Below are 27,992 nucleotides of genomic sequence, written 5' to 3' on the forward strand. Positions count from 1 at the left end.
CAAGCACACACACAAACACAACCACACTTACGGGTACTTTGGCTACGCGGGGATGATGAAGATCAAAACCTCGTACTCTCAGTGTGCCATAAGGCGAAACGACACGGAAAGATGAAAACAACACAAAACGATACGAAGCAGCAGGAGAATCGGAGCATGCCTCCGAGATACGATGATCTTTTCCGTACGTCGATCATACAATCTTGTCAACCGACGTTACACTGCGATCGTAACAAACATTTCTCAACGATACCGAATGTGATCATTTCCGTCATTCCAAACGAACCACCACTGGTTCTCACTGGATTGTTTGAAGTTAAATCTATAATGAAGAAGAATCTTTATATTGTTCAGATATGTTTCATCTGTGCAACGTCGCTCGATCGCGACATTTCTACGAACGTACCGAACGAACCGACAGGCGGACGACTACTATTATTATTTTGCGACTAAATAATACCGGTGCGCTAACGATCGCTGGCGTCTGTGGTGGGCTTCACAGAAAGTGGTGGAACGTATTGCAAACGTGCCCAGAAAATTACGCGTCTGCACACTGAACCCGTTGAATTGAATTTATGATCCGAGAAAAGTTTGTAAAAATGGATAAAATGTGAAACCAACAGTTTTGCAAGCGATTTCGATCACCATACACAGGTAACTTTATTTCATGATGTTTGAAAAACGTTAGTGTGCGACATTAATGGTTGTAATAAATTTAATTGAATAAAAAAACGAAACCCACAAAATATGGAATGACCTCTCTTTGATTTTACGAATTGAATATTTTTGTTAAGATGTTTTTTTCAAATTTAATTCTAAAACAAGCTTACTGTGCCAAACGACGAATGAAAGAGGGAACAGGAAGCCTTGTCATGCACACGAATCCAAAGCAAACCAACGACGTTGGAAGTGCTGCACGATGGAGTCGGAAGCCGATTTAGAAAAGTGTAACCAAGATAGGAGGGTAATTGGACGTCGATGCTGTTGCAAACAAATTTCGGCAAGGTCTTTTAAAACTCGAAATTGAATTTGAATTAATTTTATTAATAAATCAATACTGTTAGACGAAATATTTATTGCATCTGATAGAAGCATAAATTAAACATCTTTTTTTTATTTCAACGTAAGGCCAGTGAGGGTATTTTGACCCATGCATGTAATTTTTGCCCACTCGAAAGGAGATCGGGGGTGCCCATGGCGCAGCGGTAGCGCGAGGAAACACCACACCACAGGTGTGGGATCGAATCTCGAGTCTTGGCACCCTCCGGTATTACGAACGGCTGACCACCGATCTATAATATACCGTCTTTCGGTCACATAAACTCTCTTCGGAGATAGGCCTTGTCCCACTAGGGTATGTCGTGCCACATTAAAAGAAAAAAAAAGAAAGGAGATCAATTATTACACTGATTTCAAATAATGATGCGCCCCAAGTTTTTTATAGAGTTAATATCAATTTAGTCTATTTATATACCGAATTTGGGAGCGATTGCATAAATATTTTTCGAGAAAATCGTTAAAAACTACGAAGCTGTCGCTTTTTTTTATGTAGGCCAAAACTGGTACACAGGTGGGCCAAAATAGAAGCAAAGTGGGCCAAAATAGCGACAAAAAGTGTGTTCGAAAATTGATAATTTTTCAAAATTTAAAAAAAAAACACGTGAAAATTTTCGTCTACCCGTTTACAACGTGGCAAATGTATAGAAATTACCTGGCAGCTTACGAATGCTATGTACTGGTCACTTACTGTTACATAAGTTTTAGAAAAATATACAATTTTCCAATTTTATGTGTGCCTCAAGGGTGTGTTTTTACACAGGTTAATATGTATGGTATGCTACAGGTATGTCTAAAACCTACGTTATTTACCATGTTGGTATTATTTAATCCCCTATCCCAACGTCGGTACCATATTGGTTGCTGCTCCTCAACTACAAATAGTTCAACTGAGCTGGATGTATCGGAAGTTCTACGAGGACCAGCTGCAGTTACCGGAAAGAATTGCTCCACCATCACCCCCTCGATCGAGTTTCGCTGCCGTGCGAACCGTCGTTCGTCAAGGCCAGCATCAAGGAGAGTTTCCCGCCGAAGAAGAGCATCCAAGTGAAGAGCTACCAATTGTTGCAAATACCTGGCAAGATAAGCCGAATGTGATAAAGATAAAGATTCGTTATGAGTCCAAACATAAGGCGGACAAGCCAGTACGCCATAAACGAGGTGGCGTTAAATTTGACAAGTCCAATGGAAGTAGACCTGAATCACCACAAAAATATAGCTCATACCGCTGGCAAGAAAAATGATCTAGACCAAAAAATGCGGCGATTTAGAAGAACACTATCAGCGCGCATGTTTCGAGCAAAGAAGAAAGCTGCGAGAGATCAACTAAAGAAAGAGTGTATCGAAGCTGTCGAAAAGAATACTGGCTATAAAAAGCAGATAGCACAAAAACGCGTTTACATAGGAGTGTTACAGAAGCTGTTAGGGCTGCCGGCGAAAGACCTATCGGTTGAATGGGAAAAACAGCTACAGGAAAATTATGATTTGGAAGAAAACAAGGTTGATGAGAAAGCGATCGCGGATGGCAACGAAAATACCATTAAATAAATTATATCAATGTAATAAACCACAAAATGTAAATAAAGTATATAAAAAAACCTTAACACTATGTTTTAATCATATTTATAATGTTGACTATGCTACGCTAGGAAAAATTATATTTCGTTCAATATCTATATCAATTACCAAACATTACTTCAAAAATCAATAAAAAATGTTTACAGTCCGAGTTAGCTTTATTTACTTCAAAATTTAAAAGACCGCAATTTGCAATAGAGACGACCGACCAAGGAGGTCAAAGTCTCTGAAATAAAAAAAAAATTAGATTTGCAATGACCATCATTTGCTAAATTACGTTTATTATTACTTACCTCCTACATCACCTGAATCTTTACTCGGCTCAAGGATAATACAAACGATTTCAACGATGGAGCAAGATGTGCAACTGTTTGATTTTTATTTTATGATAAAATGTAAATTACCAATCTTCTTCTCTGAAGCCATTCTAACTGGAACGTATCATGCCCGCAGCTCAAACTATTTTAGTGCGCACCAGAGGTTGGTGACGTCGTGCGGCAGGTTATAGTTTCCCGACCCCTGAGCCACTACTGCGCCATCTTGTGGCCGCTAGCATTAACGTGTTATTAACCCCTACATGCTCACGAATAACAAAATTGCAATTGCTATAACTCATTTTACCAAAAACATTAAGGTAAAAGAGTAAATGAGGCCCCGGCCGCCATGTTTTCGATCGTGGCTACACCTCTTGTGGACGTTTAAACTGAATGTATGCAATTGGTGATACATTAATTCGTTAAATTCAACCTACGAGTATTTGAACCGTAGTGTGTACCGTTAATTTCGGCTACGCAATCAACCTAGGGGTGCGGTATGAGGGGGGCCCACAGGCCCCCCTTATTTCTCAAAACTATAACAAACTCTCTTTTTCGGTAGACCTAGCGCAGTCCGCTCGCTTCGCTCGCTGCGGGCGCGCCGCCGTTTCCAAATCATTTCTTCGGCTAAACTCATTGTTTCATGCTGTTCAGCATGTGTGGTATAGTTTACTTATTAGTAACTTAACATGTTAAAGTATATTGACCCGCATTCAACCTCCACTGCGTGATTAGTTTAAACCGTTATGGTCTTTTAAGCGAACCGTTAGCGTTCAAAAATTCCAAACGAATGCATGTGTCGCGCTTTGCATAGCTTCAGGCGCTAAATGTGAACCAGTAGGAAGAGGAGAATCTAGCCCGGGGCCTCATTTACTCTTTTACCAAAACATTATTTAAATTTGCTCGTGTAAATATAATATTACTTTAATCGTTTCGAAACAACTTGACTTTCAACTGGTAGCTGATGTATTGCTCTTATCCCTTCTAGGCATAATGATAACCATTAACCTGTTGATCGAACCATGAAAAGAAAAAAATAAGCGATGTCTCGGTTCTATTAATTGTTAACACATAAGTTAACACATTTCGACACAAAATACAGTAACTGCATAACTTGACACATCAACACATTTTAAAAGCATGACAGAGAAACCATGTGCTAGGAAAACATGTAGCAAATAGAATAACCAAAGGCATCCTATGCGTGCTCTATTAAGTAATAATCGTTGCCTTGAAGTGGTATAGCCAGGGCAGGTCACAAATGCAATGATTCAACGCAGGGCAACTAAAATCGGAAACTCGAGGCGCTTACGCAATTGTGTTGCCCGGGACATCCGGGCAAGGAAAAGTACAGGATAGAAAAAGGCCACCGAGTGAGTCGAAAAAAATTAATGTTAATCATTACAGTTAATCACCTTAGAACATCTCGTGGCTGTTGAGCTCGAGGGCTCGAAATAAACGAGGGTATAATTCTAGGTACTTTGTTGAAATAAAGCAGTTAATTTCTGAGTCCACAGATTATCTAGCCACCGATACAAAGAAGTAAAATTTGAAGCCAATAGATGTATTTTGAAAACAATGCCTACGGCGCGAGAAATGGTAATCTTTTAGGTTTTTGTTCCGTTCAAATATTAAATATCGCATGTTCTTAGCTAGTGGTTTATGAGAATTGTTTTTCAATAAATGCCAAAAATTTCAATAAAATCCGACAACGTAATGAACGTTGCGCTTATAGTATTTTTCCATTTAAAACCTATTTAATTTTTAAGTTCAGCTCGTTCGAAACAAAAATAACAGTTGACTTGTGAAAACATTTTTTATTTGTATTTGTATTTGTATTTGAAAACCAGTAAGCAACTCAGAAACCAGTAAACAAACGGTATTATACATTTGGACCGAACAAAACACGAAAAAAATATCTGTATAAAACACTACACACGAAAATTTCTAGCATAAAAAAATCTAAATAAATACTTTTTCTACGGAATTTATTTGCTAAATCGGATTGGTCATAAAGCATTATTTTAGGTTCTTTCCCCAAATTGAAATTATAGCGAAAATCCCAAGGAACGACTTCTTTTTTTTTTAATGTTGTTGATGAGGCGTGAATTGTCAATGGCAAAATCTGTCTGGGAGACGATCCGATCGAGTGCTGGGAATTCCCTGCGATAAGAAACTGTACACCAGATGTTTTTTTTGTTTTATAAATACATGTACAATCAGAACGATTTACCACACGAATTTGCATTCGTCCGGACCGTAGTCTTGATTGCGGTTCAGTTGAAGATTGCTAGTGCTACGGGTAGGAAGCATCTGTAAGCATTGCTAAAAATGGGGTGGTTCGTTCGCTCCTTTATACCAGTGTTGATAATGGTCGGTGTTTCGCAGGGGTAAGCTGATAGGAGAATTTAGTGCCCAGTGACCGAAAATGTATGTGAAGGTTTGCATTTAATTCAACAACCTTTTCCAGAATGCTAATAATTGGACCGAACAAGTTTCGTTCTAACCAAAAATACACGCTAGTGGCCACCAACTTTCATAGCAAAAAACTGGATCTAATGGTGACAATGGAAGGAAAAAATGAAGCTAGTGAAATTATTTTAAGCTCAACCAAAGCAGTGGATTTACGAAAAAATACTAACAGATTAATTGAGTTTCAAGTAAGAGAATGGCATCTAAACCATGGTTGTAAATTGAGCAGAATGTGACAAACTTTGTTTTTCAGATTCCTCCAGACCTTCCACGGGGAAATTACAAAGTCACCATCGAAGGCCAGCGTGGGTTCAGCTACTATCAAGAGATTCCAATTAATTTCGAGTGGCAGTCCATCTCGGGCTTGGTACAGCTCAACAAACCGGTGTTTAAACCGGGTGATACGGTCCATTTCCGAGTGATACTACTGGACAGTGCGTTAAAGCCTCCCGCTCGCGTAACAACCGTAAATGTCTCCATAACAGATCCTTTAGGCAGTGTGATACGTAGATGGTCTGCAGGACGCCTGTACGCAGGAGTGTTTGAGAACAAATTAGACATATCGCCGAGACCATCGCTTGGAGTATGGAACATAACGGTGCGGGACGATGGTGGAGAAATATTAGAGTCCAAGACGTTCGAAGTTAAAGAATACGTCCTATCGACGTTTGATATCAAAGTCTACCCGAAAACTATTCCCCTCGAGAAGCACCAAGGGCTCGATCTTACGGTTACAGCTAACTACTACTTTGGAAAACCGGTGAAGGGTACCGCCTTGTTGGAGCTCTTCGTTGACGACGACGAACTGGATCAATCTAGAACCTGGACAATGTATGGAATGGACAACGTAAAGCTAAACTTTAACAATTTCTTGGAAGTGGATAAAGATCAACGGAATGTACACGTGCGGTTAACATTTATCGAGCAATTTACAAGTAAATAGTTGCGTTACATACATCTTCCTATTGATCGATTGAAATTGTAAACACATTTGCTTTTAGATCGAACGGTGGTAAAGGACGAGGAAATTATCATCTACAAAAACAAGTATCGCGTAGAGCTTGTGCCAGACATTCCACAATTTATTCCTGAAAAACCGTTCAAGTTTGAAATTCACATAAAATATAACGACGGAAAACCGGCCAAGAATGTAGTTGCACGAATAGCAGTGGAAGGTCTTGATAAAAGCATTGATGAAACTGCAACCAGTGACAAGAATGGGATTATCAAAAAGACCGTTCGTCCCAGTCAAGCGGCAGAATCGATGAACATTGAGGTGGGTAGATCCTTCACTATTTTAGAAAAACAGACCACTCATGAGTTATTTTGCAATATTTCCAGGTTAGCGTCGATGGCATTGACCTATTTCAAGACGTAATCGACAAAAGTGAGTCTACAACTTACGTCAAGGTTGAACTAAAACCCCAACAAAGGTAAGTACACAAGAGAAACAAACAACCAATAATGAGTAATCAGGAAAAACTTAGTAATGTCGAGGTTCATTTCCAGCATTAAACCAAACAAACTATTCAAGCTGGATGTCCAATGCTCGGAGAAGATAAGCTTCCTCGTATACTACGTGATATCACAGGGAAGAATTATTGATGCCGGCTCTGCGAACCCAAACAGGCTCACGAAAATTACACTGACAATAAATGCTACCAACAACATGATTCCAAGATCGAAAATCATCGTGGCTACGCTCGTCAAACAAACAGTAATATACGACACTGTGGACATCAATATCGATGAGTTGTTAAATATCGTAAGGTTTACTATTTTCGTATTTCAACTCTTCCAATAACTAGACTCTTTAAACTTCCATTCCAGTTCAAGTTAAGGGTACAGGACAAAGAAGCAAAACCTGGATCACAGCTTCATCTAGACATGGAGGGACGGCCTGGATCGTATGTAGGTCTGGCTGCGTACGATAAAAGTTTGCTGCAGCACAATACCAATCATAACGTGCTCTGGAAGGATATTTTGGATATTTTTAATCGCTTTCATGCCATATCGCAGAATGAATTTGATCCATTTGCTGTAAGTATGTCTAGTTGGCGAAGGTTCTATCGATTCTACATATCTTCATTCGATCGGGTTCTAGAGTATGGGACTGTTTGCCAGAATTTCGGACAACATTCAAATCGAAGGTGTGTATGAACAGTGTACAATTTTTGTACATAGCACAATCTACATTCATCTACATACATTATTTTCAGGAGTTTCTGATACTGGCCGTTGGCCTGAAGCCTCCAACGCTCCACCGAAAAAGTTCATCCCGTATCGAACGAACTTTTTAGAATCGTGGCTCTGGAAAAACTTTACCATGGCCGCATCTGGCAAGCTAACAAAGGCGCAGATTGTACCAGACACAACGACTACATGGTACCTGACCGGGTTCTCCATCGATCCAGTGTACGGTTTGGGAATCATCAAGAAACCCATCGAGCTGACAACTGTTCAACCATTCTTCATTGTAGAAAATCTCCCGTACTCTATCAAGCGCGGGGAAGCGGCTCTGCTGCAGTTCACATTGTTCAGCAACCTGGACGAAACACACACTGCAACCGTGGTAATGCATAATGTTGCCAATCAAACTGAGTTTATAGGGCGCCCGGCAGGGGGTAAGTAACCTATCGGCTTTTAAATTGCTCAACATGCGAGATTCTTATGATGATGGACAATTTGTTCTTTCAGATTTTAGCTATACCAAGACCATCAAAGTTTCACCATCAGAAGGCGCTTCCGTTTCTTTCCTGGTCAGAGCAAGAAAACTTGGAGAAATGGTTGTCCGCCTGGAGGCTACCATTGAATCGGGCGAGGCAGATGCAATCGAGAAGGTGATTCGCGTAATGCCGGAAAGCGTGGTACAGACGGATATGCAATCACGTATGATCAGTCACAATAAGCATGAGAACAAGACTTTTTCACTAACCTTGAACATAGATAAACTTGCCGTTGATGGATCGCAAAGGATAACCTTTTCCTTGTACCGTAAGTATTGAACTCAGGCCAACTAATAGATCACTAGGTAGACATCATTAGTTTGATATTTTTCTTCACAGCAAATTTACTAGTCCCAGTAAGCCAAAATCTGGAGAATCTTCTCGCCGTTCCCACTGGAACTGGGGAATCGAATATGGTGCATTTCGTGCCCAACATTGTAGTGCTCGATTATCTTATAGCGAGTGGATCAAAGGATACGGCACTGATCACTAAAGTAACCGATCTGCTAAGACAAGGCTACCAAAATCAGATGAAGTACCGACAAACGGACGGTTCGTTCGGTGTTTGGAAGCATGACGGTGGAAGCATATTCATAACCGCGTTTGTCGCAAACGCATTACAAGAAGCCTCAAATTACATCGCTGAAGTAGACGTAGGTATGGTTGCCAAAGCGTTCGAATGGGTAGCCAAGAAACAGGAAAGTTCTGGGAAGTTTGTTGAAGTTGGCCCTATCATACACCAAGATTTGCAAGGAGGAACACGAAACGGAATTGCTTTGACCTCCTACGTACTGATTGCCTTTATAGAAAACGAGAGTGCCAGAGCAACTCACGGAAGTGTTATCACAAAAGGCATACGCTATGTAGAACAACACATACAGCAAGTAAATGATCCGTATGATCTTTCGCTAGCCATCTACGCATTGACACTGCATGAGAAGGTTCCACGGGGCGATTTATTCAATAAACTCATAGCTATGTCCGATACCATCGACTCCGGTGTCCAGAGATACTGGAAAAGAGATTCACATATCATTGAAACAACGGCGTATGCACTATTGGCAATGATACAGGCCGAAAAATATCTCGACGGCATTCCTATCATGCGCTGGCTTGTCGATCAACGTTACGTCACGGGAAGCTTCCCGCGGACCCAGGATACGTTTGCCGGACTAAAAGCGCTTGCAAAGCTGGCATGGAAAATTTCGCCATTACGAAACGACTACACACTCCAATTGCGCAATACGAAAACAAATTATCAATTATTTTTCTACATATCTCCCGAGAAAAATGAGCCACACGTTGTGGACATTCCCAGTAGTACGAGATCACTGGAGATCAATGTTGCAGGTATGGGCTTCGGGGTGTTCGATGTAAAGTACGAGTACGCTGTAGATTTGAAAAATTATAAAAAACGATTCGATTTGACTGTGGAAAAGTTAAACAAGAATTTCAACCAGGAATTAAAGCTTAGAATATGTGCAAGTTTTGTACCCAAGCTTACAAATGAGCGCTCGGATTTGGCACTAGTGGAGGTTAACTTTCCCAGCGGATATGTCGTAGACAACGATCCCATAACAGATGCTACCAAAGCCAACCCGATAAAGGTAAGTATTTCTTGATCTTGCCAACCTTTAGAGCTTCCCCTTTCAATGCGGTGTGCATTAAATCATTCACAGAAAATTGAGGTACGGTTCGGTGCCACATCCGTAGTGGCGTACTACAACAACATGGGAATGGAAAAGAACTGCTTTACCATCACGGCATATAGACGATTCAACGTGGCGCTGAAGCGCCCAGCACATGTAATAGTACATGATTTTTTCAGAAAAGGTAGTTACCAATGCCCGGTTGACAGAAATTGACATTGTTGCTGGTACTATGTAGTTCCAGCAAGAGTCTCAGCAATCTGCCATGGAAAAACTTGCTGGTACTACATGACAGCTGCAAAAAATTTGAATTTTTGTCAGCCGGGTGGTTTATTTTGAATCAAATCCTTTTCATTGATAACTGGTTACATGAATATGTTACGTTACGTTATATTTTCAGATTTGTATGCCTTGCATGTTTACACGGTGGATGATCAAAATCTGTGTGACATCTGCGATGAGGAAGACTGTCCAACATCGTGTAAAAAATAAGTGTCAAAGGTGTTGAATAATATACCCTTTTTTTAATTTTGATATTCTCCTTCGGAGGTACTATGGTAAAAAAAGAATTATGTAACTAATAAAAACACGTAACAGTTATCGCATTAATCAGATATTTTGTTGTGTTGGGTGTAAGTTGCCTTCCGAACTTTATCATCCGATATCCGATCAAATTTTGTAACTTATATTATGTGTCATGTGGGGTCCGCCACAGCCAAGCGGTTGCGCCGCTATGAAAATCGGCCCATGGGCGCCGAGGCTCACCACTTTGACGGCGTGGGTTCGAATCCCAACTGAGATCGAACCCTCCTCCCCTGTACGAGAGGACTGACTGATTATGTGTCAGACGTTGGTACCGAAAAAACACCGATATTAAAGTGTGTACTTTAGTGGTGTAAAGTGACGAGTCACATTACCTCTAGTAAAATAAAACCGTTTGTCATAGGATTCGTGAAAGGATGACAAAACGCTCCGGGTCATATACATGAGGAAGTGCTATTTTTAAAACCATCAGTGCATCTTTGGCTGTGTCCCCGTTAGCGTTATAAAAGCTAAGGAAACATCACATAAAACGCAAACAATTATCTGCCTATTTTCATGTTTATGAGAAATGCCAAGGAGAAGAAGAACAAGACATATTGAATCATTTCACGAATTATCATTAGAGCAGTAAAATTTTCAAGACTAGAGAAGTTGGAACTATTGAGGAAAAATAGAATGAATAAAAGGCAAATTCTTTTTCTTTTCTTTTGTTCATCTTTATTCTCAACTTAATTGATAAGAACAAAAATATAATTACCCTTTTAAAATAATAGTACCTAAGCAAAAGATAAGGTTTGATCATTATCAATAATACGATATGGTTGAATCATCATAACGCTGCACGACATATTTTAATGAAGATCATTGGTCCAGACGAACATTCCTTTATCTTATCCGCATCGTTGAAATATGAATAGAAGACTTAGCATTTGTAAATTTGTACCGATAGTGGCTATGATTCTGAGACTGGGAACGCCTCATGTCTTGCTGTTCCTGTAAACGAAAACGGTAATAAAATGATTCCATTACAAGCATCGTCGAGTAAAACATCTTTGAACAACATCTATGTTTGAAACAACTTTTCGAGCCAGGAACCAGCTGCTTAGAAAGATCAAAATAACTTAATATCCAAGGATCAGAATGATGGTGAATAAGATCTCAATGTTTTTTTGTCATGTTTATCGAAACTGTTAACATTCTTCCAAATTGGCATAATTAATTAATATGTGTTTTAAAATAATGACGGACTTGTGGTATACATATTTACTCCGTATAGGTCAATCGATATATAACAAACTTTTATAGTCAGAAAAATTGTTATATTTGTTGCTTGAATCAAATTGAAGTAAAACATTATTGAATTTCACTGGATCAATGTCTCGCCCTGCAGGCGAACATAGGCTTTTTATATTATGACTTTATCGGTGGCAAATACTCAACCGGTGGCCAATAGTTAGAACAATCGTATACATTTTCCACCTACACATCATTAACTCCACATCCGTCACATTAGTTCCACATGAAATGCAGTTTGTATGATTATTAAGTAAGAACTAGATAGATGTAAAAAAGTTCTGCCACGATGAATACATTCCAAAAACACTTGTGATCTCCAACCGCAGAAATGTGTAAAACAAAACACTTCTTCAGTTATGCAAGATTGTAAAATGGATGAAACTTTCTTGTTTTTCTTCGGGATTTAAATGGAAAAACTTAGGTTTTTGGGAATCCAACTGCTTTTAATTCACTTGCGAATTTACTTGAAAAATACTTACCGATGAGTAGGATTTTTCGGTGGTTTATTTTTCGGTTTGTAAATGCTTTCTGCATGGTGCATTTTTTCCTTGCAAACCGATGCTAAGTGGCCGGGTTCTTTACAGATGTGGCACGTCATGTTTCGATGAAAACAACGGAAGCCACTGTGACCTTCATGACCGCAGACAAAGCACTCCTCCGTGTTCCTATTACTTTGTGTTAGAATTTGCTGATCATGCTGCTGCTGCTTCTTTTGCTGCTGTTGTTTTTTCAATTGTTGTTGATTTTTTGGCTGATTTCGCTGTTGTTGTTGTTGAACCTGTAGCTGCTGCCTCTGTTGCATTTGTGGATTCTGATACTGTTGCTGTCGGTGCAGCTGTTGCTGTTGAAATGGTTGCGGATGCTGCTGGTTTAGCTGCTGCCGATGGTGTTGCTGCTTATGCTGCTGACGCAGTTGTGCCTGTTGCGCCTGTTGCTGATGAACCAGTTGCTTTTGTTGCTGATGTTGATACTGGCTTCTGTGTGATTGTACCGTTTGGTTCGGGCGATTTATATTTTGCGATCCGTTGTAGTTTTGCGCGTAATAGTTGTGCGGATCACTGGAATAGTTTCCAGGATAACCGGAACGGTTACTGCTTTGCTTCGAACTACTCAATCCCATAGCTGTTAATCCTCCACTGGTTTTTCGAACACTGATCACATTTCGCGCAGCTATGAGCCATCGAACCCCCTGCAGAAGTGTTTGTTACATTAGTGTAGGTGATGCAACCAAACGCACACTTGCATGCTATGTGCCACTTGCTTTGCCGTTTTGTTTACATTCAGTTTGCTTCGCAAAACAAATGCTTAAGTAGGAGAAAGCGAGGTAATATAAACAAACACGTAAAAAGATACACGTATAGATTTAGCAAGTGAAGAAAATAGCTCATTCACGATACCATTTTGAACCCTACAAGCATTTTGCGTCACTACATTGGAATTTATTAAGGTATATATGGCAATTTGATATTAGAGCCTTTCGTTACTTTAGAACAATTCGCAGGTTCTTTCCATGAAATTGTGTAATAATACTTGAGGACACTGTAAACTAAGCTACGATTATGTATTTTATGTTTTGTATTTTTTTATTACAAAAATTAGGCTAAATATACAAAACTAGGCTAAATATACAAAACTAGGCTAAATAACCACAGCATTTCGATAAATATTCGATTAACCCCTTCACAGTCCTGCCAAGCTGAGAAATTGGCTCAAAAAATTGTCACAATGTTTTTTTTACATTTTTGTATAGCCAATTTTTGTTGGGATTTTATTGATTAAATAATGGTCAGTTTGCGCGAAAATAAGCGAAAATTTGGTTCAATTGCATCGAGTAGTGTTCATTATGTGAATAAAAGTTAACAAACATGTTAGAACGTGTTTACGAAACAGGTACACTCGAAATAACCGACGCGCAACGAAAGTATAAACAAAACGTGCGACAAAAATCTGCCCAGGCCAGGCTCGGGCCCAGCAGTACAAATTCCATCCGCTTGCCCGAGTCAGGCTCGGGCAAAACTGTGAAGGGGTTAAAGTGTCATACAGTCGAAGTTATTAATGACAGAATGAATAGCGGAATTACACGATTACGGTAGCGATTGCGCTTCACTTCCCGTGCCCTTTAATTATAATTTTCATTCAGATGTACATATTACTAATTTTTCTCACTTAGGCATGGGGTGCATATTGCCTGGCGCTCCGGTACATGCGAACAAGAGTGGCTGATATCACTATCGAATATACTACCACCTTCGGCACCGCTTAGCTTATCTTTTGAGCTCAACACGATGCGTAAATGAAATGAGTCATGTACTCACATACAACTCACCCACTTTTATCTGTGAAACGTCAGGCACGGAAAATGGTGATAATATTGCCTGATGCAATTCTGCAAAACATTGTATTCTGTTCAAGAGCCGAATGACCAAACACTCAAAGTATCTATAACTAAAACAAACAAAATGTGTTCAGTTTAACAGATATAAGTTCGAAGTATGAGGGATTAGCAGGGCATTATAGACCAAAGTGGTTTTCTATCACGGAAATAACAATAAAAATAATAATTTTTTTTCGATTATTGTCTTTATTGATGTCATAATCCTACGTATTTTCGACTCAAACCATACAATTATCAATACGATTTACAATTATTGTAAAGTATACAAATCAATTGTGGTGTATATTGCCCCAAGGCTCCCTACAACCCATTCACATTCAAGCGTTGACCGTACGAAAATAGGAAACATCAACGTTGCACGTGTGTTGGTGTCAACTATGAATCCGATCATCAGATTGAAAACAGTAAACAGTACGTTAACAGCACTGTGCCAGTAGTGCAGCAAAGTTTCACAGATGCAATAGTGCGACTGAGTTTCAGTTTTCTTATCACGCTTGGCTTTGTCGTGACCCAGCGATGGGGAATCTGTGTTCGTGTTCAGATTATGAGGACGAGAGAGAAATAGCCCGTTCTCCTCAAAGAACATATCCCTCAACACCGCCATGGGCACAAAACAGTCAACATAATGTACCGGTTTGTACTCAGCAGCCACCAGCGAAACAGGCGCTGAGTCGTAGCTCTGCGATAACAACGGTGAGCGGATCTTTTCAAAGGGCGCAATCTCCTCAACACCTATGGGAAGGAAATGGAACGGTTATCCTCGTACCCAACCTGCATAAACCACCGGCACCTCATCGGCCGCCCACTCAGTTGGCAAATCGTAATCCTAAGGAATCCACTGTGACCAAGCCTGCTCAAAGATCCAGATCACCATCACGGCCAGCGGGGAAAGAAAACGTTGTAATTTGCCAAAAAACCAGCCAGCACAAACCTTCGGCCAATGCTCTACGCCCGCGAGCAAAATCGGCAGTCCGCGTGCCGGACGTCGGCAAGGGCTGCAGTGCCTGTGGTGATCCGGAACATTTGACCGAAAGTTGCCGGTACGCAACTCGCCTGTGCTTTCACTGTCGTGAAGAAGGCCACATTTCGCGTGTGTGCCCCAAACGCCAGAAAGGAAAACGGGACAATAGTAACACACGCCAGGCGCGCTCTCGCAGCCAACCGCGAAAATGATTGTGGAGAAGTAAGAGTGGAACAGAGCGGGTGGAACTTACCTCCAGGCATGCGGCGCAAATCCGGGACACTGGTCCGGGCAGTTGTCACATTCTGCACCATCGAAGACTTCGCTGATGATGACGCCCTAAGAATGGAAGAAAATAATAGTTAGATGGTTAAGTTAAAAGTAAACCATGTGAGGTTCAAGAAAACAAAAAGTTTGTCCAAACAGGATGGTAAAGCAAGATTGCGATTTATGTTGTCTTGACCTCCAGAGACACCCGATTCAGTGCCCTAGAGAAATCGATGGGTTGACGAGTCATACGTGGATATGGTAGACTTTCTGTTTGCTCCACACGTTCGTTTTGTGTAATAAGAGAATCTTATCGTGTGGTAAACATAAACAGAACAGTTTCAAACAAACGGAACAAAGTTGATGAACAGTTTAAAAATCCCCCGAGGATCGTAACTATATTGCAGTCAAGTGGAAGAGGGAAAAAGAATGATTTTTATTGCCGTTGTGCTGCGTCGGTTTTGAGACGCGCTTAAGAGGCTGCCGAAGCCTGACGAGAAGAGGAAAAGATTATGTTCTGCCAACAACTTTTGTACGTGGTAGAAATCTGGTGGAAGAAAATATGCCACCACACGGAGTGGAATAAAAAATAATACAGAAATGAAACAATGTCTTCGATTGTTTGTAGTCGCATGAAAATATCTCATGTAGCCAGATGAAACCTAAAGGTTTGGCCTTCATTAGAGATGTAGGCAGGCTTTCCCATATTTTCTTTTCCAGATTTGGTTCTCTGGAGCACTTGAAGATATTCCGAGAATTTTGGAAGCAACTACCATCATTGTATGAGCAATTTCCAGTAAAATAAATTACAATATGTAGATTTAATACGCCTGACAGCGAATACTCAGCGCAATAACAGTATGTATTGTAAACCAAGCAACGACGTGAACGAGAACAATCAACAAGGCTTCAAAAATGTAAAATTCTGAGGTCAAGAGAATGTTTCAGGAATTGCCGTAACCTCATAATTTGCTAAAATAAATTGCAGATTGTCCGCGACAGCCTAGCGGTTAGAAAATTGGCCCATGAGCGCCGGGGCTCACCACCTCGACGGCGTGGGTTCGAATCCCAACCGAGACCGGCGGCATCCCCTGTACAAGAGGACTGACTATCCACGAACAAAAGGGAAACAAGTCTCGTAAGCCCTTAAAAGGGCAGGCATGACCAAGAGGTCGTTACGCCAAGACGAAGAAGAAATTGTAGAAAGACGCTTCCCAATGGTTTCGCGGTTACGCTTTCCGGAACTTTGTACTGCGAAGAGCAGTGCTTTAGAGGTTTTACCATACTTTTTGTAGTTTTATTCTACAATTTCACGTCTGAAACTATTAATTTGCTAATACAAGGCAAATTTTATTTATTTGTAACACATTTTATATCTTTATGAAGAAAAATGATGATGTTTTGTTCCATGAAAGTTATATGACGCGTATTTAAACTAAAACTACAATAATCTGATCAATCGAATCATCCGAGTGTCCTACCAGGGTCAACAATGTTGCATTGGTAATAACAACTATCAAGCGTCGAAACTAACTCCCACACCACTATAACTGACAAAAATACGATGAAATCTTACTGTCCGACTTTCCGTTTGGCCGTCAAAATTCTAACCTTTGCCACTTTATTGTTCATTGCGCCGTTTGATGACGATTTTTTTACAGTTCCCTTTGCACGTGCTTCGTAGAAAGGAGCACCAAGAAGAAGCGATAAACAAACATTACTGTTATCAATTCTAAGTACTCTAAAATCGACCGCAAGGCCGGACGCCTGCTCTTTTTCTGAGTGTTTTGAGTGTTTGTGAATTTACCATAAGAAGTTTGAAACCACATTTATCTGCTTTGTATTATACGCGTTAGATTAATTCAAACTACACATAGAACAGGAACAGAAAAGAAAGAAATAACTACATGTTTGTAGTTGTATGAATATCTATTTCAAATCCGTTGACACGTCTGTTAAATGTTGGATAGTTTGCTATAAAATTGGAAATCCGATAATCCTGAGTGAAACATAAATTTCTCAAATGGCGAATTTTCGAAGGCCTTAAGATTCTAATGTCGGTTTACCCACAGCAACCGAAACAAAAGAAAAATACATTTCTCAATTTTATACTGATCTCATTGATAAACACCGATCAGATGGGATATGGAATGTCAAACAAACATTTACATTGTGATTTTTATTGTCATGTATTTTTGTTGTTTTAACGTATTTCATTCTAATTTTATTCGGATTGTTTAAAAGCAGCATTAGTTTGAAGAGGTAACGGCTCGCTCGTGCGTCCCACTAGGCGCAAACCATTTTCTTAGATGGGCACAAAGAAGCTCTGCTGAACGGATACTTCCGACGCGCTATCGTCCATCTTCTGGAACGACTTTTGGAACTGTTGAAACCGACTTCGACGCTGTTGCAACTGTTCCGTACCAAACGTGTACTTCGGCAGATCAGTCGGTAGCGAATCCTTCCTTGACATCGGTTCCGGGCTTCTGTCTCCCGGGCGTGCTTCATTCATCCGCGGACTGGCTATTCCTATTGGCTTAGTCGGTCTGGACGTGTGCTGACGTTGATGTTGCTTTTCATCGTACTCTTCTTTCAGCGTGCGATACGTGTCCGTTCGAAAGGGATAACGTACGTACAGTGAGTTCTGATCCTCACGGTCACCGGGGTAATCCTCACGCGATGCACTGCCCCGAGCGGTGGTGTACTGTCGATCTCTTGGCTGTACTTCATCGTCCGTGTACCCTACGGCTCGGGATGTACGCCAGGTTCCACTGTTCACCTTGCCCCGTTCCGGAGATCCCCCGGGCAATGACAGTGAACCCGACTGCCGTTTGTTCACCACACTGTAGCCCATCTCAATCTCCTTCTGGCGACTCTTCAGGAAGCTGCTCTCAGTCTGACGTAATAGGGTAGAACCGCGCGTTCCCATACCCCCCTCGGGCGGTGGCGATGGACTGGCACTTCCCTGATCTTCCTTCAGCGGCAACACGACGACTCCGTTCGAGTGCGACGAGGCCGATAGGCGATCGTAGGTGGAACCACGCTCCAACAATCGCTTCGTGGGCGACTGACTACGGCGGCGATCGTCACGTTGGCTTACGAGTGAGTCGCGCGAGTCTTGCCGTGATCTCCGCATCGCTTCCAGCTTCGCCCGAAACTTCTCCTCTTCGTCCAACTTGCAGTTGATGCCGACGTCGCGAAACCGTGGTCCACCGGTTCCGCCAACCTCCGAGGTGGCACTGGAGTTCTTGCGCCCTTTCGGTGCGTCACCACCGGAGTTCGATTTGCTGAACAGCGTTCGCTCGAAGCGTTTGATGAAGCTTTCGACCTTCTGGACGGGTTTGGACGACTTGAGGGATTTCTTGCGATAGGTACGAGAGTCCACCACCACCGGAAGTCGCTCATGCGAGCTCAGCTCAATGTTTTTTGCGTACAAAGGTTCAAACACATCCCTAGTAACAGGCACTGCTGATGCTGTCGGAAAAGAAAAGATTTGCTTTCTACAGTAGCCACACATGGTATGAAAAGTAGCCCGAGATGGGGTGATCCATACAAGAACGAACAACGTAACAAATCACCCACTTTACTACCCACTATAAATAATTTAATTAACAAACTCTTTATCTCAAACTGTTGCTTTTAAGAGATGATTTAGTCACTTATTGCTTGTACACTGGGCCCAAAGTTAATCCGGACGCTCAAATAATGAGCATGCGTCCGACTTTGTGGTCGATTTTAGAGTACTTAGAATTGATAACAATGATTTTTGTTCATTGCATCTTCTTGGTACACCTTCCTACGAAGTACGTGCAAAAAGAACGGTGAAAAAAATCGTACCCAAGCGGCGCTATAAACAATAGAGTGGAAAAAGTCAGAATTTTGACGGCCAATCGCAAAGTCGGACAGTTATATTTCATCGTAGTTTTGTTAGCTAAAGTGGTGTGTAAGTTAGTTTCGACACTTGATATTTGTTATTATCGATGCATGCGACTCTTGGGCATCGTTAGAAGCTCTCGGATGATTCGATTTATTATATTAGTTTTTAAGTTTTTATTGAAACATGCGTCACACTACTTTGTTGGAACGAAACATCATCATTTATTCATCATAACAATGGAAAAAGATGTCAAAACACATGAAATTAGACTTACATTAGCAAACTAACAATTTCAGACATCATTAAAAAGTATAAAACTTCAAAAAGTATCGTAAAATAACCAAAGAACTGCTCTTTGCAGCACACAATTCGGGAAAGGAGAGGAAGAACCAATCGATTCAACCCATTTACTACTGCCATAGATCTAAAAGAAACTTTACTAAAAGTGTTTGTTAAGTGCTCTAACTATTAGAAACTATTTACATCGGAATGGGCTGCATGCCAGAACCCCGGGAAAGAAATCATTAACATCGGCGAAAAATCGTAAACTACGATTCTGTTGCTAGAACTGATGTCGATAAAGATAATGATTTTAGGAACAAATTATATCAATCTACGTCGAAAAGATAGCTAAAGTTAAACAATCATGATATTTTGTGCAAGTCCTGTTTACAGTTGACACAAAAATTCGCATTTTTTTCTCAGATGGATTGCGATACATATGGTGCGTTCGAGGGAAAGGGTTTAACCAAAACTGTCCGAGTTGTTGAACGTTCCTTAATAATATGAAAGTGCATGTAGGCTAAAGGAGTTGGAAAATTACATAATATTAGGGGTAGTAGATGAGAATTAGTAGACGGACAATAGTAAATGGGTTACATCAAATGGTTTTTCGAATCATTCTACCTTCCCTCTCCTGAATTGTGTACTGCAAAGAGCAGTTCTTTGGTGATTTTACGATACTTTTTGAAGTTTTATACTTTTTAATGATGTCTGAAATTGTTAGTTTGCTAATGTAAGTCTAATTTCATATGTTTTTGAAAACTTTTTCTATCGTTACGATGGAAAAATGATGATGTTTTGTTCCAACCAAGTAGTGTGACGAATATTTCAATAAAAACTTCAATAATATAACGAATCGAATCATCCGAGAGCTTCTAACGATGCCCAAGAGTCGCATGCATCGATAATAACAAATATCAAGTGTCGAAACTAACTTACACACCACTTTAGCTAACAAAACTACGATGAAATATAACTGTCCGACTTTGCGATTGGCCGTCAAAATTCTGACTTTTTCCACTCTATTGTTTATAGCGCCGCTTGGGTACGATTTTTTTCACCGTTCTTTTTGCACGTACTTCGTAGGAAGGTGTACCAAGAAGATGCAATGAACAAAAATCATTGTTATCAATTCTAAGTACTCTAAAATCGACCACAAAGTCGGACGCATGCTCATTATTTGAGCGTCCGGATTAACTTTGGGCCCAGTGTATGTCGATCACCAACGATCTTTGGCAAATCAGTGGAACCAATGTTTTTTAAACTTCTTACTTCCATGTCGGGAATAGGTATTACTGTCCACCAACGTCTCATCGCTGGACTCGTTAATGGTAAACGTGTCACTTCTGGTGATCGCATTCCGACTCCTCTGCTCCTGCTCGTCGTCGTGCTTCGTGAACGTATTCGTACGCAGGATGCTTGCCGGCTGTTTCCTCTCGTCATGATGCTGATGTTGCTGTTTATCCAGATACACCACGATCGGGGCCGGATTTTCTTTACCATATCGTCCACTGCCGGACGAGGACGAGCTGTGTTTAGCACCGTTGCGACCCTGCAGTGTGGCTGAACTCGCCCGCCTCCCACTGTGGGCACGATCCGAGCCATCGCCGGCATCTTCCATCGTACCTCGACCACTTGTTGAATGTTTGCGCGTCCCGCTGGAAGACGTCGTTTTTGTCGTGCCCGCCGCCGTCGCTGCCTTCACGTTGGACGAACCGTTTCGCATCGTACGATCGTTCCCGGGTGGGGCGGTACTGAGGATCAGGTTTGAACGAAACGTCCGTAGAAAGGACATGGCTGTTTTGAGGAACCACAGAAGAGCAAGAAATAAAGAGCTGGTTCATTCACCACTCGGCCAGAGGGTAGAAGGGATGGCACAACTGTGTTCGTGACGATTGGACGAATTTAAACTAGTTTCACTTGTTATCGAAGTGCAGACACGACCAGAAGAGACACCGGATCGACAACCTTTTCACGCTTGTCTCCGGGTCCTCTGAACGGATAGTCCGTCCCAGAAGCAATGGAGCAACCGCTGCGAAGGTATTCCACGTGCAAAATCAAATTCATATCGTATCGAATGATTTACAATGCAAATGTAGCATGTGCGTCGTTTAAGGGCATTGATCGATAAACATGGTAACCAGCTTGGCAACCAACTGAGAAGTTGTTTGATAACTGATTCAACAACGTATTCGCTGGATATTCTTGATTTTAAAGTTAACGATTGCAAAAATTCAATTTTTCTCATCATTTAGCGGTAATTATTTAAAGACAAAATCCTTGACCAAAATACGGGCCCAACGAGTATTCTCTGTTCATTTGCTACTGTTAGGATAGGTTGCCGCAATTCCGCAACGGTTTGGCATATCCAGCAAGATCTTGAACCAAAAGGATAAGCAAACACTCACTTGCTCGAAAGCAACGCATCAGAGATTGGGAAACCTGTTTTACTGTTTTACGATCTTCGTCCAAATCGAACGACTGGTCACTGCCGGTTCGTGTCTGCATCTAACAAGCGGTAACTGGTTTGCTGGTTGGTGGATTTACCAGTGCCGACAGTGTCCGACCGGGCTGGCCCGCGATGCTGGTTGGCTGATGGACGCGAAAGCTGATGGCAACCCGCCGATGGCTGCAGTCGAGATTGTTCATCTATTAACACACCACTTTTGCAGTGTACTTTCGTACGTTTCGTGACACACTTTACTGCTGATTGTTTCGTTTTCAGTTAGGCACACTTGTGGCAATGAATTTCCAATGAGCAGCCGGGAGTGTTTTACGGGTTGATCCTTTCCAGGCGGTGGTGCTGAGCTTGGAGATCTCCAAAAGAGCGTTAGACACTTCCGGCACTATGAACTCGTACAATGTTGTCGGCCTCGATCCGTGTGCCCCTAGCTTCTCGCCCCTGCCGGTGTCACTTTTCTCACGTGACGTGATGCCACACACAACACCCCGAACAAAAGATAAAACTCGTGTGCATTCAACGAAGCACGAGCCCGCAAAGCTCTCGCCGGTCGAGATGCAAAACAGCGACTGGTCGCGCCGTTGTCGTCCACGTTCAAATCGCGTGCCGTCTCGTGCCCGGCGACCTTCTGCAACGCCACATTCATCGGGCTGCTATCCCTCTTCCCCAACTCATGCCAACCATCGGTGGTCTGCCCACACATGAGGTTGAGGTTTTTTTCTGTCCCCCCCCTTAGCTGTAGTGGTGTCGAACGATAAATCCGCGCGTTCATCCATTCCATTTCGAGAGCACCGTTCGCGATCATTTGAGCAAAACCCGGTCCCCTCCTGTCCTTCCCGACGCGTGTATCGAGGAGAGTATGATGGAAAGGGTTTGCTGGGTACGGGAACGGATTTGGTAAGCTTCCCGCCGGTTTTGGGAAAAGGTAAAACTGGTACCGGATTTTTTGCCTCCATCGTACGGCACCGCGGCAGTTTCAGTTTGGCGAACTTGGACCTTCATTGGCGCCCCGTCATCTCCAGGTGGATGCATGTGGGATGGCCGTTCTAGGCCCGTTCATTGTGTGCGTGGGAGAATCGGTACCGGTTGGAGGTGACCGCAACCTCCGGGAAGAGTATTGTTTTTCGTCTCTCTTTTTAAAGTTGTTTTTTTCTATTCCGTCTACTCTGGTAACGCCACAGCGGAAACGGAACTTGGGAAGAGATTATCTAAGGGATCGCTACCGTGGTGGTGAATCTGAACAACATCTCAGGTTGCGCTTGGGTTTGTTCCGGTATGACCTCATTGCGGCTGCTGATCGACGGTTATAGATTCGTTTTTGATTCCGCTTTGGGCCACAAGATCGAGTTTGGGGCAGGAATCGGTGGCGAAATTTCCAAAACCAACAGCTTGCACACCGTGTTATACCGTGTCGTGGCCGTAAATCAGGCTCCGCGTACCTCGACCGTATCGCACTCTGTGAATTATTCGCACCCATCGAACGATCTCGAAAATAAGCCGGCTACTCCGCAGTGCATTCGTTCCATGGCAGGACAGGCGTGGTTGGTTTTGGCCCTCATTCTGAGTGATGAGGTTGCAGAATCCGGATGGTCCCGGATGTATAGTGCAGACATTCGGCGCACAGCAGCCGACAACGGCGACAGACAGGATTCATGGTGTGTTTATTGGCCGGTGTATATTTTCATTTGGTTGCCAGACAACCGCGGTACGCTGTGCGGGAACAAGCTGAAACCTCACTTCAGGTTTGTTTGGAGACGGGCATAAACAGATGCCCATTGCCTGCATTGGGGTCACACGTTGATCGTGAGGTGCATCTTAACGCACGTGTCGATGAAGACGAAACAGGTATTTCAGGATACGATTTTGCAACAAAAAACTGTGAAGACATGTCATTCTGACTCTTGGTATATTTGTTCGAAGATCAGGTTTGTAAACATATTTGGATAAATTTAGTTTACCACCCCGAGCCACACGGTTTCTTTTAGATACCCATTACCTTCAATTTCAATATACATATTATCGTGAAAGTTCCAAAACGTTTTTTTACAACACGTTTACGATGTTTGCTAACAAGCTCGTTACAACACTCTTGGCTAAAGAAAACAACTAAGAAGACGAGAGGCACTTGCAAGCCACATATTTGTACATTTTTTCGATGTGTCGCTGTGGTAAAAATAATTATCCAGCACCTTTGGATCGTCTATGGAAAACAGCTACAACCACAATCATTTCGATGCTATTGCTAAATGGAACTGTCGGGACGAGAAACGGACACTTGTTGGCCTCAAATACATATTCGACCTCAGTGGCCCGAAAACTCGCCTCTTCGCAGTGAAATCTGTAGGGGAAAAACCCACCGTGCTTAAGATGTTGCCTCAAGCGGCGACCAACACTTACTTCGAAAAGGAGCAACACCGTGTTTTCTTCCCGTTCTCTACCATTTTCGCATCCCAGGGCCTTTCTATTCCCGCATCCCACGATGGGCCAAACCAGTTTGATCTAATGATGCAAAAGGGTCACAAGAGAAGGTTCCTTCTGAACCGGTGCAAATTCACATTTTAGTATTGCGCCTCTAACTGCATCGTTGATGGTTGTGCGTTCTAAACGTGCTGAAGAACCATAAACATCAGTTGCCGTTCTAAAGTCCAAAGGCGGTGAGGTCATCATTTCTTAAAATACATTCCCCAACACGAGCCGAACACGAGGTACGAGGGAAGTGGAGAGAACGATCGACGGAAAGCTTTCCGAAAGGTGGGATTCCCTCCCGAAGAGGCAACCATTTCGATCCACCTGGGGATCATCGAACCGAGGCCTCGCAAGGGTAAGATGGTTGCCGGTAGAGGATGCTGCAGGTCGCGCGATCTATAGCGAAGGGGAAGCATTAACGATTCACCATTGCTTTCGAGTTTTGCACAGACCGTCCGCTAATTGCAGACCGGCTGGAGGAGAGGGTGAAGCATTTGGTACTTTTTTTGTGTGCTTTCTATTTCAGAAGGCAGAAATCAGAAAGGTGCTTCGCGGAGGCGTCATACACGGTATTGGCACCGTAGCTCTCACCACGTCGAAGCCCGCGAACGCAACGATGACGTGAGCTATAAAATTGCGCTTTGAATCATGCATACTGCTCAATGGCGAAATAGACAAGATATAAAGGCCTACACCTACGTTTTTCGAAAAGTAATTACTGGAACGGGTGGTGGCAATTTGTGACGGCAAAATATATTACACATGCAATGAGTCAGTGTTTTTACACAAATGTACAAAACCAACATTTATCTTTAAACCTATACATTACGCATGAATTAAAATAAAATTATTTGTCTAAACCAGATAAGTAGAAATGTTGCTCAGAAAAGATTTAAAAAATACGTATCTTTAAAATTGTAAAAATGCCAACACACTTTCTATACTACCACGTGTAGCGATTTCATTACGTAGTATGTTTTACATTTTTATAATAAAACAAAAACACACCCATCCTTTTACATATTCTAGCGTGAATGTTGTAAATAATCGTCAATGACTGTAACCGATCGGGCTTCTTTCTGGTGGTTCATATTCAGTGATTTCTTTTCCCCGGCCGGCGATCGAATGAGGTTAAGTTAAGAGCAACCGCAGGTCATGTTATCGTGCATTAATTTCGCCCCATCCTGCTGATGGTCTCTGGAGTCGAACGAACATGGGGCACACACACCGGGCAGGGATGGAGTGGTGGCTGTGTAACCGACCTTCGCGTGTTTGACATGCCACAGGGTCGCTACCTGTCATCCCAGTGCCCTCAGGGCGTTGTGTTTATTTATTTTTTTCAACACGCATCCACGCTTATCACTCGCGGTCTGCCGGTAGAAGCTACAAAAGAACGAACAAGTGCACCGTCTCGTCAGGGACGGCCTCCTGTGTGTGTCGGTTCGGTAAGAATGTAGTCCACCGTCGTGCAGACGTATCGCTTTCCGGGTGCACACTCTTTATTGCGGACAATTATGCCCTTGCTTTCGGGCTACCTCGGAAGTTGCCCTAGCTTGCAGGGTTCAGCAGTTGCGCTGCAAGTGGAAAACAATCAGTCTCCGATCTGGATTTGCATTACCAGGTGGTATGCACCGTGTACGACGTGTTTTCAGCTCGGCATGAGAACAACGTGATAAGTGAACAATCTCTGCAATTTTAATGCACCTGGGAAACAGGAAGAGGTTTACACAACTCCAGAAAGCAAAATGCGTATCTAATCTCTACAGTAGTGGCGTCAATTCGTAATATATGTATAATATTATGTTTGTAAGACAAATGTAATAAAGGTAGATTTATTTTAGTCATTACTATACTTATTATAAAATATATTTATTATTTTATTTTAACTTCCTCATCATCACATAAAATGCTATTTTCAATTGATTCTTAAATTTAGGTTATGCACTATAAGCACACTGGCTTTTCAACTTCGCTTTAAGTCATCGTGTGAACACGTAAGCGAGAAAAATAAAATTCCGTTTTGTTTGCAAAGGTAAATGTGTTTCAAAGATAAGAAATTTGTAATGCATTCAACTCATTTCCAATAGTGAAAAATGTTTTCTCCGATGGCGTCAGCGCCAACTGAGAAACTATTGACGTGTACCATATGCGACCAATTTGGCACCAAACAGAGGCCACAATTCAAAAAGGTGTCGTACAGCTTGCATCAATGTGATAATTTTTCACGTGCTGGGTCGTAGTTGGCGCGTTTTGCACCCGGTTTTAAGCTTGGGGAATTTACGCCGGAAGCATCGACATGGCGCTCGGATGTTTCCAATCGCACCGGCGCTGCACGCGATCGTCTCCAGTGATGCTAACCGATGACAGCATGGCACCGATCGCATATTCGCGCTGCCAACACCAGTACTATGTGTGTCCGATGAGCGGAAGTAACGAGCGGAAAGATCGCTGAGCACGATCGAATTTGTTGGCCATATTACTTCCCCATAGTTTATATAACTGGTGCTGGAAGTGCAAGCGAGGCGATCTTGAGTCAGTGTTTTATAACCGTCGACTGTTTTCGCCGTAGATTCAAAGTAATAGGTAGTCAAATGTATGAATTGAGTGTGATATCATCCCACTTTTGATATTCCTGATGCTTTTGTATTTACTAAGCAATGTTTGTATGTCTGCTACGCGATATTTGAAATATGTAATTGAGGTTAATATTTTTGAAGCCAGAAACTGGCCACGATAATTTTACCTGTATTTATTATTCGCCATGTTGAGTGCAATTTTACAAATGTCAACTAATAACTGGTCACATAACTGATAGTTGAAAATTTCGATGAAATTGTTTGTTTTGCCATGAAACAGTCGTAAATAGTCATGACAAACTATTGATTCCAACATGGTAATAAAAGGACCAATTTCATGCTAGTCGTAAATTATTAATAATCGGATGTAAAGTGCTACAATTACAATATTTATGTATTTCGATTAGAGATGGGAAAGATGATTCTTTAAAAAGATCAGGTGCGGTGCAGTTCGCTCAGTGAGATGAACTGAACGCGTGCGGTGATTCTTCCGCACGTCCCAAGAGCGATTTTTCGTCGAATGGGTTATAGATTAAACGACAAATATTGACCTGGTCATTACAACACCGTGAAAAATGGGATATATTGTAAGATATCACATACATTCAGAATATTTTTTACATAAATATTCGATATTAGAATATTTAACAAGAGAATACTTGTTATGTTTATTCATGATATTTCTGGATGTGATTTTAACAACCATAATTAATATCGTTGCCCACCTAAAACAGTAATTCATTCTAAATTATAGCGGTTGATACAATAACCGCTTTTTTTTGCTATCATTTATGTACGAACGAAAGAAAGAATGGTGTAAAGATTTGCCCCACACTTACATAGTAGGAAAGTTGATCAACCGTACGAAGAATCATAACCGCACCTCTGGCGTGCGATTGAGCAGGGCTAGCCAGCTCGTTGATCAATCGAATAAACCAATACCACGCCGCCGGTTGGAGTGTTGTCGTACACATTCATGATCAACCGTAGAACGAATCAATATCGCACCGCTGGCGTGCGGCTATAGCCGGCACGGTAGGTGACCGCACGAGGAATCAATACCGCACGTCTGG

At 41.9% G+C, this 27,992-nt stretch overlaps 3 protein-coding genes across 3 annotated transcripts in view; all 3 read right to left on the bottom strand.

The window, feature by feature from the left end:
* The window catches only part of LOC131266205 (four and a half LIM domains protein 2), a 122,832-nt gene that overhangs the window by 84,302 nt on the left and 10,538 nt on the right, over nt 1–27,992 (bottom strand). Inside the window, exon 2 of the mRNA XM_058268600.1 lies at nt 15,244–15,329. Coding sequence (XP_058124583.1) covers nt 15,244–15,329 — 86 coding nt within the window. The remainder of the gene's footprint in view (nt 1–15,243; nt 15,330–27,992) is intronic.
* On the bottom strand, nt 11,120–12,830 carry LOC131266206 (G-box-binding factor-like). The gene is made up of 2 exons (XM_058268605.1): nt 12,114–12,830; nt 11,120–11,331 (listed from the first exon to the last, which is right to left on the bottom strand). Exons 1-2 carry the CDS (start codon nt 12,752–12,754, stop codon nt 11,316–11,318), a joined length of 657 nt encoding a protein of 218 aa, XP_058124588.1. The 5' UTR covers nt 12,755–12,830; the 3' UTR covers nt 11,120–11,315.
* Nucleotides 17,523–21,211, bottom strand: LOC131266203 (uncharacterized). The gene is made up of 2 exons (XM_058268599.1): nt 20,689–21,211; nt 17,523–18,731 (listed from the first exon to the last, which is right to left on the bottom strand). Exons 1-2 carry the CDS (start codon nt 21,209–21,211, stop codon nt 17,563–17,565), a joined length of 1,692 nt encoding a protein of 563 aa, XP_058124582.1. The 3' UTR covers nt 17,523–17,562.

The sequence above is a fragment of the Anopheles coustani genome, chromosome 2 (genome assembly GCF_943734705.1).
Source record: "Anopheles coustani chromosome 2, idAnoCousDA_361_x.2, whole genome shotgun sequence".
NCBI lineage: Eukaryota > Metazoa > Arthropoda > Insecta > Diptera > Culicidae > Anopheles > Anopheles coustani.

What these genes read in the sequence shown, in the direction of transcription:
- LOC131266206 (XM_058268605.1), bottom strand. Translation starts at nt 12,754, where the DNA reads ATGGGATTGAGTAGTTCGAAGCAAAGCAGTAACCGTTCCGGTTATCCT.
- LOC131266203 (XM_058268599.1), bottom strand. Translation starts at nt 21,211, where the DNA reads ATGTCCTTTCTACGGACGTTTCGTTCAAACCTGATCCTCAGTACCGCC. An exon ending in TACCTATTCCCGACATGGAA is followed by an intron (nt 18,732 to 20,688) that starts GTAAGAAGTTTA and finishes CTTTTCCGACAG; the next exon opens with CATCAGCAGTGCCTGTTACT.